General features: G+C 42.9%; 1 protein-coding gene across 1 annotated transcript in view; it reads right to left on the bottom strand.

Annotated features, from left to right (window-relative positions):
- The window catches only part of LOC138969536 (glutamate receptor 3-like), a gene marked incomplete in the record, with an annotated part of 138,329 nt that extends 138,101 nt beyond the window's left edge, over window positions 1–228 (bottom strand). Inside the window, 1 exon segment of the mRNA XM_070342363.1 lies at window positions 100–228. Within this exon segment, the coding sequence (XP_070198464.1) occupies window positions 100–108 (9 nt within the window).
- Between the last annotated feature and the right edge of the window lie 10,137 nt (window positions 229–10,365).

Genomic DNA, 10,365 nt, shown 5'->3' with positions numbered 1-10,365 from the left:
TGACTCACCTACTGGAATATCAAGCGATCCGGTGACAGCACATCGGAGCGTCATAGCGAAGAGAGCCAGGCTAATCGCCAACACTGTGACAGAGGTATCCATTGTCATTCCACTGCACGCCCTGAAAACTTCACCCACTGTATCCTGTTCTCCCTGCCTTCAGATGTCTAGAACCACGCTGTGCTGTCTCCTAGCTTCTCTCACTCTTTCAGTCTCTTTCCTCTGGCTCTCTCGCTCAGCCTGGCTGCCCCCTTTTTCTGGAGCCGGTGTCTCGCCGTGGTCATTGCAGGCGCTGGAGTCATCCCGCGGCCCTGGAAACATCGATAGGACTGTGGGAAGTGTCAGTGGGTGTAGCGTTGTAAGTGTGACTGTGGCAGTCAGAGTGTGTGGGAGTGATGTATGTGTGTGAGTGTGTGTGTGTGTGTGTGTGTGTGTGTGTGTGTGTGTGTGTGTGTGTGTGTGTGTGTGTGTGTCTGCCATTTTGTTTATATGTCTGTCTTTCTGTCTGTCTTTATGTCTTTTTCTATCTCATTGCGAACTAAAACAAATGCTTTATACAAACACGAGTGCAGCCCTTGAGGTGCTAGTTTGCTGTCTGTTTGTGGGTATCTTGGTCTGATTACTTCTTGTGGATCTATGTACCTCGGTTTGTTTCTTTTGGTTCTCTCGGTCAGTGAATTAATTACAGGTTTGTGTATCACTTACGTTTCTGTTTTCTGCTTTATTGATTTTTTATTTGGCGCATTTGAGGAAATATGGTTTTCGCAAGTGGGACTTGTATTGGGACTTGCATTTGGACTTGTATTGGGACTTGTATTGGGGCTTGTATGGGACTGTATTGGGACTTTTATTGGGACTTGTATTGGGGCTTTTATTGGGACTTGTATTGGGACTTGTATCGGGACTTGTATCGGGACTTTTATTGGGACCTGTATTGGGACTTGTATTGGGACTTGTATCGGGACTAGTTGTTGCACTTGTCGCGGGACTTCAGCCGACCACGGCACTCGCTCTCTGTCTCTTGTGGTTCCGTTTATCTCTGATGTTACCCAGTCATCCGAGTTTTGTGCACTACACAAACAGTTTTTACAACTGAAGGGGCACCTACCGCAATTCGCAATTTAATCAGTGCGTCATTGCATCTAGAGACGCGAGCTGGATTTTGTATATATATATTTTTTATTCCTTCTGCACTCGTTTTTTTGTCAATCTATTTTTTCTTTCTTCAGAACAGCATTGAGACCCAGTGCTCCCCGCGGATTAACTTCAAAGGCGAGTGTGAAATATGCTTTTGGCAGTAAAGTTTTCTGTTTGTTTTGCTTTTATTTTTCTTCAGGGAAAAGGCTGATCTTTTCGAGTTTTCAATTTTTGTTTTGTTCAGTTGGGGTTTACAGCTCAAAGAAAGCTGCGTATTCTGTGTTTTCTGGTCTACAATAAGTTTGTTCACAGATTTTGTTCACAGAAAGCAATCAGATTCCATGGACTAAAATTGTTGTTTGTTCATGAACGATCATTGAGTACCACCCCTCCGCTGTACAAAGATCATTAAAATGTCGTTGATTGTTTGATGATCACTCCCACCACCACCACCCCTCCCCCTCCTTGCCCCCACCGATACTTCCGCGACCTTTACCCAACCTAACACCATCATCCACGTAGTGTACTATGTAAGGTAAGGTAAGTGATGTTAAGGTTAAGGTGTACTGCATCATACAGACCTGTATGGCAATTTGGGTTACTTTCGCCCTGGGGAAAACGAGCCGCCATGCAGTATACAATTTTGTCTCCACTTTTACCTGAGTTCGTGTGTTCATATTTCCAAGCCCTGAGACTTTCGCTGTAAACGTGGGATCTTTATCGTGCGCAATGCGTGCTCACGGGGGTGTTCGGACACCGAGGAGAGTCTGCACAAAGTTGACGATGGGAAAGAAATCCCTCGCCCAACCCAGGATTAGAACCCGCGCTGATAGCGACAAACTGGTTTCACAAACTGGTTTCAAAGCCCGCGCTGATAGCGACAAACTGGTTTCAAAGCCCGCGCTGATAGCGACAAACTGGTTTCAAAGCCCGCGCTGATAGCGACAAACTGGTTTCAAAGCCCGCGCTGATAGCGACAAACTGGTTTCAAAGCCCGCGCTGATAGCGTTAAACTGGTTTCAAAGCCCGCGCTAATAGCGACAAACTGGTTTTAAAGCCCGCGCTGATAGCGACAAACTGGTTTCAAAGCCCGCGCTGATAGCGACAAACTGGTTTCAAAGCCCGCGCTGATAGCGACAAACTGGTTTCAAAGCCCGCGCTGATAGCGACAAACTGGTTTCAAAGCCAGCGCTGATAGCGACAAACTGGTTTCAAAGCCAGCGCCGCTACCGACTGAGCTACCTTCCTATATGCGTGCGTATGTGCGTCCACGCGTGAACGTGCTTTGCGTGAGCGTGTCTATCTATTTGTCCGTGTTGCATGCGTGGATGTATGTGGGCGGTTTTTTTCCGAGAGGGAAGGGGTCACTTGTTCTGGGGGGCAAATGTCGGTGGGGTGGAGGGGGGGGGGGGTTGAGGGGGCGAGGCAGTTGTCCTCCCATTGTCCTAGATATGTCATGCTTATTCTCTTCTTATCATCGCTACTAATACATCTACTGATTCCATGATAACATCATCACCACTATCAGCAGCATCATAAATAATACCACCACCGTTACCGCAACCATCATAACATGTAAAACCACAAACCGCTTCCACCTCGACGACGACGACGACGACGACGAAGACGACGAAGACGACCCTCTACCATCCTAACTAGGATGATTGCGTGATAACAATGTGAAGAATCTTACCTCCTTTTCTTGAACATTGATTTTTATTTAGAGAGACAGGAGAGGGGCGAGGGGTGGTTGTGCGTGCGTGTTGTGTGCTGTTTTTATTTTTTGTGATTTTTTGAAGGGGGAGGGGGGGGGGGGGGGAGAGATTCCGCGTCAGTGCTGTGTCCGTGTTTTTGTGGTTGAAGAAGAAGTTGCCAGCCTTGGCTTGTCTCAGCTTTGGGTGAGTGGGGGTGTTTGTAGGTGGGGGTTGGTGTTCTGGCTGGGTAGTGGAGGTGGGGGCTGGGGACTGTGGTGGGGTTGTGGAGGCCGTGTGGCCGGGTGGGGCGGGGGGGGGGGGGTGATTGGTTCAGAATGTGAATTTATTGTTGTGCAGAATAGGGAAGGCAGCAAGAATGGAGAGGAAAAGGGTACAAGTAGGAAGGGGGTGGAGTGAAATTGAGGTTAAAGGCTCACTCCACCTCACGTAAACCATCAGTTTCTGATCACGGAAACCGCCATGCTTGTACATACAGTACAAACACCCTTTCGTTTGAACACTAACCGCTAGGGAACGCCCTAGGTGCTCTCCATTGAGAGCGAGCATTTCTTAAAGAATGTATCCAGTGTGGACGTATAGGTACGGATCTTTTATGTGAGGCCGAGTGGGCCTTTAAGATTAACGCGCGCGACAGTGCATGTTATACACTGAACAACAAAACAAACGAACAAACCCCCAAAAATGTCAGGAAAATATAAAATGTATTATGCATTATTATTTAAGTTATTGAGACATCCCAGTGCACTAAGGGATTTATAGAGCAAATCGAGAAAATTCATTATTGAACGAAGCGCATAGCGCTGAGTTCAATAATTATTTTCGAGATTTGCTCTATAAATCCCTTAGTGCACTGGGATTGTTTCAATAACGATATTGTCAGTACCGCCATAGAAAAAAGAAGATTCCAAATGCACATTTTGCAACGCGCATTTGAATAGGCATAACTGTGTGGTCAGGTCGTGCACAGTAAAGATCTACTTTTGTGTGGGGTGTCTCAAGTGTGTCGTGCTTTCGTCACACGCATTTTAATTTCTGTTGGTAAATTCCAGTGTAGCGTTAATCTGAACAGTGATGATCTTTCAGAGAGACCTCACTTTGAACTCGGAGAAAGGCTCTTCATTATTTGCGATTCGAAACCTCCAGTCGAGCTTCGACGGATTGACTGTGCGGAGTGACTCCCCTTGAATTGACTCAAAGCGGGACTCAAAACAAATGTGGCATATTTCTCGTGTTGTATCTTCACTCATCGGGGAGTCTGATACTAAATATGAACGGTAAGAATGCTCTGAACCCTACACGTATAATATCCCCATCGTTTTTTCGTTCACATTTGCCCAACATGTTAATTTGCTGAGCGGGGTTAATGTCGTCTGCTAGGCTACCTGCCAACCTGGGCAATGGAACGACTGCAGTCTGCACTGAGTCTGTACGCATGAGGCAGGCTGCTAATAAATCTTATATATGGTAAGAACGTTCTGAACCTTACACGTTTTCGATTACGATTGTTCTTGCTTTGAAATAATAATTCTGAAACCATTCATTTACTGAACTGATGTAGTCGTATTTCTGTGTTGTCTGCTACAGAGTCGATCGAGTCAGTCTTCCAAACTTGTCTAGCTGGTACGTTATCGGAATAACACTTGTGTTTTCTGTTCGCCGCTGGGAATTGTATACTAACTCATCATTTGGTAATGTGGATGATAAGCTACATGCCACTAACACGGCATATGAGAAGAATCTATGCAAGTCGGCGAAAATTAGATGAAACACAGCGGCTTCTATTTTTTAGATCACTGGCACTGGCACTGGCACAGGCACATGCAATCTGTCAGAAAAAAACCCACTTCTGCTTTAATTGAGAAGCAGGGAATTTATGGTCATTTGGTATTGTGGAGAATATAAGCTACTTGTCATTAATTAATTCTGAGGATGAGAGCACAGTCTTGCTTAGGCAAAGGGCGCAAGAATACGCTCTGTGGAAAAGTTAGCGCACTCCAAGAGTGCGCTAACAGTTTTAGCGCATCGCCATTAGCCAATCAACTGGTTCACATCAGTCATGTGACACCAGTACTTACTGACAATTATTATTATTATTATTAACATTCGAATGGAGACATGATATATATGAAAGATGTCTCAATATAACTGTTTGAAAACCAAGACACCCTCATCTTCAAAGGCAACACATCAGTCTTAAGTAACACACACACAAACACGCACGCACGCATACACGCGCGCAAACATACACACTCAAAGAACAGTTCTTTCATAGTGACTGATTGACATTGAACATAAATCACTACACAGTAGGGATGTCCGATTCCTTTTCTGCACCGCTTCAAAACTTTGATCAAAGTTCTTGTCTTCAAACGGAATACGACACATATTTGAATAAATAACATATGCAAAAGACGCAGCAGCGCTTAATCTAGAAAGTCAAGTTATGTTGAAATGATGTAGTTTGAGCGTGAGACTTTGATCCATGAGAAAGTCACACAGGTTGCCCATGACAGACGACTCTGCTAGGAATAGCTAGTTCCTTAGGGATCCTCAACTTCTGAAATTCCTATCGATTTGTGTGCGTGGGCACCGTTGGGGGAATTCAATTGGACGTTTCTTCCCATATTTTCTGTCTTGAAAATGAATGATTGCAGCCGGTTATTTGAATTAGATCCGAAGAAGAGAAGAGGAGAGGAAATGATCGTGGCTGGTGACGTTTTTCTTGTTGTTTTCTTGAGGAAAACAGAAAACAAATAATATTACGATCGTGATGCCAATGCTCTTGAATGTTTAATGATTGTCTTGCAAGACAGAAACGGGAGAGATGGCTTCTTTTTGCTGTTTGAGCACACGCGAACGCGGCGACAGTGACATACGAACGCGCAAATAAACATCCGCGATTCAGAACAGCGTAATATTGAATGTATATTTACATATTACAATAACCTCACGTAATTCTTTGAAAGACAATTAAATACCAGCAGAGATAAATGACACACATGCAAAACAAGACAAAAGTATACATAAAGGCATACACCAAGTGGTATACACAAAGCTTTCTGATTTTGAATGCTGCAAAAAAAACAACCGTTGTCATTGATGACAGGAGAAAAATGGTGACAGGTTCGGACCGCCTGCAGATAAACAATGAACCTGTTGAAGTTGTTTCCTCTTTTTAAATACTTTGGACAAGTGATCGATGAGAAGCTGAATTTTAGTGTGAACACATATTGAATATGAAAAAAACACCTCCCAAAGCAACGTCTATACCTTTGACGCAAACCTCAACAATTCTTAGACGACAGATTCATGTATCATTTTCTGTTTTCCGGAAATGCCCCGGTGTAACACGAAATTTTTACTCCACGAAAAATGTACTCCGGAGTAAAAATTTCGTACGAAATTCTTACTCCGAGTAAATTTTTCGTACGAGAAAAGAACTCCCCAAGGCACGAAAAAATGACTCCCTCCACGAAATGTTTATTCCCCATTTTTTTACTTTTAGTAAAAAATCTCGTACGCGAAAATGGGATGCGGGCGAAGGGATAATGCCAATAAGTGATCTCGCGCACACAAATGTCGCGCTACCCTCCTTCCACCCCTTCCACCACCAAGACTAACAGGGGACAAGGGAGTAAAAATTTCGTACACCTGGCATGGGAAGTTAAATTGCTCGTGTTGGGGTGAAGTAATTTATTCGTTATTTATTCGTCAGGGGAGTAACATTTTTGAACGAAATATTTACTCGGAACTCACCTGTCTTGGGGAGTAATTTTCTCGTGCAATGGGGGAGTGCTTTTTTCGTAAAGGGAGTAACTTTTTCGTACGAAATGTTTACTCCGGAGTAAAAATCTCGTGGGAGTAATTTTCTCGTGTTACACCGGCCTGTATTAATTGATTGCAAGATCACTGAGGAAACGCTCTTATCAAAAGAAACCCCACAGTTTCGCGACAATTGATTACAAATTTATTATGAACATAAAGTGTTTTATTTCTTGAAAATAACTCGCCTTTTGTTTTTGTTAGGTGAATGATAGTTTCATCATGTAATTTAAATCTCGATCAGGATTTAATAAATAAGGCAACTGGAAGCTACATCGACAAAAAAGACAGTTTTGTGTGTGTGGACATTATAAGATGTTTTGTGACTTGTTGTCAGACCAGCTTTTTTGTCGGTTCAAGGGGAGCATAATCATCGTCATCTTTTTCATGTTTGTCGACCAAGGCGGAAGGCAAAAAGCCATCAAACATAGTTTTTGTCATCTTTTTGGTAGTGCAAAAGTACGCACCAGCATTTGCAGGGAGCCATTTTTCTGAACTAGTTATTGAATTCAGGGCTTCAAAGCGCGTCATAATAACAAGTGGCCACGTCATACTTGTAGGCCTATGTGACGTCAAAAATCAACGTTGCGTCACTTTAATTCAATTCTTAAAATGCAGAGCTGCCATCATATTTGCAAGGTCAGTCCTTTTATTAGAATGTGCCTTTTCTTTATAAGTGTTTCAAGACTTTTCTGTGTGCAATTTGCAATTTCATAACTTAGTTGCAAATTGACCACGCGTCATCGCGGAAATGATCAACATTGATTGGGTCTTTGAGAGTGAATGTTTACAGTCGTTGTCCTCGGATACACGAATCCAGAGCCACGATTTTTTCACATTATTATTAAACAAACAGCCTGACTGGCTTTTACTTTGACAATCCACGTTTCACATGAAGCTCAAAGCCATTCTCTACTTGGATTTGTTACATATAAACATTGTTTTGTTTGTTACCCAGCTTTGCTATGAATCTCAACTCATGAATATTAGTAAACAAGTACATATCTACACGAGAGAAGCTCGTGGATAGCCAGCCAGCCAGTCATACAGGTAACCAGACACACATAGACATAATGTGGACACGTAGTGCATTGGCAGCCAGTAACCCATCCTTCTTCTTCTTCTTCGTTCATGGGCTTTTCTTTCCTTCTTTTTTTGTGTGCCTCAGTTGCATGCAGTCCGCTTCAAGCTGAAAAATAAATGAAAAGAATGAAACCCTAATTTTTGGCTCACGTAAATGTAGCCTATGCGATGGTAAACTTTGTCTGTCTGTGCGTGCGTGCGTATGTATGTGTGTATGTCTGTGGTAGAAACTTTAACATTTTTGGCTAAACACCGAAATACTCATTTCACGTGGTTAATTTTCAAGCACCATCTTCAAATTATTGAAGCAATGATCAACATTGTGTCGGCATGTGTGTAGTTAAAGCGTGTATCCAAAGAAAACGGGTGGTGGGGGGTTTTGAAGGGGTACAAGCAGTTGACTGATTTGTGTCGTGTTTGGCATGTAGACGGCAGGTCAGGTGTCAAGATCAGGTCAGGGGTCGCGCGAAGGATTGTGGTCCAGTTCTCACCTCGCCGATTCGCCGGGGAAGACGATTTCATGTTGTTCGGTTTCTAAGCTCCAGAAAAGTAAATAAAGAAGATACCAAAGGGAGATTTCCTACAATTTGATCTGCACAGCGTGTTTCCAATGTCCACGCGAGGAAGAGCTGTCGAAAGCGCGGCAGTCAGTGTCGATCTTGCAGCCGTATCCCGGTAAGTTCAGAGACAGATCTAGTGTCTCCCACTCTGATAACGTGTCACCTACTGTTAATCCGTTTTGTTTTAATTTCTTTTTATTTCAGCAGACACGGATGTCAAACACAGTGCTAGGCAGTCACCTCTAGTGAAATGAGTTGATCTAAAGTGCCTGTAATGTTTGGATGTCTTTGCTCGTGGTTCGATTTATGTGAATTTCAAGACTTGCAGTAGAGTCTCAAGTTAAGTTTACTCTGCCCGAAAAAAACTGTCCACCATTTACTTGAACATGCAGATATAAGGAAACGGAATGAATCTGTTCTCAAAGTCAAAATGATCACGATTTTTTCCTCAGATTCAAAACATGCACTGTCATGGTTTTGTCTGTACAATTTAGTAAGTCTTAAAGGCATATGTACGCGCTCCCGTGTTTACAAAGTGTAGTTTGCCCATAATCGATGTCAAACGCACCATAAGACCATGTAATGACGATATGTCGCCATGCGCGGACCATATACATGCATTACAGCTTGTTTTAGAGTCTCAAAAACTTTGGATGTAAACAAAGACGCGGAGTTATTTCCCTTGCGTCAACGCTACCTCTGTTGGCAAATCTATAAATAGGACGATCCAGATCAAAATGAAAATTAACATATCTCAACATCGAAGGGGTCCTAGACCACAATATTTTGCAGGGAACTTAATTTAGCATGTCTCCAGCTGTTGGTAAAGCAATTAGCGTGTATAGTCATCGAGTACATATGGCTTTAAGTACTTTGCAACAACTTCCTTGAACGTGAAAGACAGTTTTTGAATGCTAGATCTGTATCGCGTTTCATTCCAGACTCGATCCTCTCTTTGATTGTAGATCTACTGTTTGCTGTTTACGCACTATCATATGATTCGCTATGTAACGTTTGGTAAGCTTACCTTGCCACAGCTTTCTTGTCTTTGTTGGCATTTCTGGCTGTGTTGACCGTCAGAATTATTTTAAGAACCAGGCTGCTGCAGTCGACATGTTTCGCATATTGTAGGGTTACCATGCTGCATAGGTAAAGTGGCTTGTATAACCTGACTATTCTGTTTCAAAACACTGTTTATATTTGTGTAGGTTGTAGTCATCATAACTATAACTTTAACTAATCGCATTTTGCCATTTGTTTCAGAAAGGAGGTTAACCTACAACAAGATCGACGCTATGTCAGATATATGCCTCAGCCACATGAAGACTTCCGAATTTAGATCTACTCGGCATGGTGACAAGTCTTGATGAAAAGTATAGGACTGAGGACAGCAGTGGAAAAAGTGCCCACATGGCAGGTACCTAACCTATTACCCTAGTCATTTTATCTGTTTGCCTTCTTTTGAAAATTATACATGGAGTTGATATGATGCGTTAGTTTTAACTGTGTGTGTGTGTGTGCGCGTGTGTGTGTGTGTGTGTGTGTGTGTGTGTGTGTGTGTGTGTGTGTGTGTGTGTGTGTGTGTGTTTGTGTGTGTGTGTTACGGAGTGAGTGAGTTTGTGTTATGTTACTGTTTGTTGATTTCTTACGGGAGCCTTGAAGGCTTCGCCTCTTGTTTTTTCTATTTTTTTTCTATTTTTTTTTCTTCCTTTTCTCTTCTTTCTTTCTTTCTCTCTACAGCTGAGCGTCCTTCTTCATTGGCGTTTTATAAATTTATCAATTGTATGTGGTTTTCTACAATGGACAAAATCTTGCATCTTTAATGTTGGTTATTGTCTTACATATGTCTGTGTTTGGGTTGACTTTGGTGTTGTTTGTGGCGGTGTCATGATGGAGTTAATGGGCTGAAACTCCCACGGTTTATACGTGTATGACCGATTTTACCCCGCCACTAAGACAATCGCACGCCGCTTACGGGGGAAGCCACCCATCCAAATATACACCCACCGATCTATTGAGCCATCCATCCTCCACGTATCCACCTACCC

The sequence above is a fragment of the Littorina saxatilis genome, linkage group LG6 (assembly GCF_037325665.1).
Source record: "Littorina saxatilis isolate snail1 linkage group LG6, US_GU_Lsax_2.0, whole genome shotgun sequence".
NCBI lineage: Eukaryota > Metazoa > Mollusca > Gastropoda > Littorinimorpha > Littorinidae > Littorina > Littorina saxatilis.
Note: the sequence above shows the minus strand (reverse complement) of the source record. Positions and strands in the feature narration are given on the sequence as shown.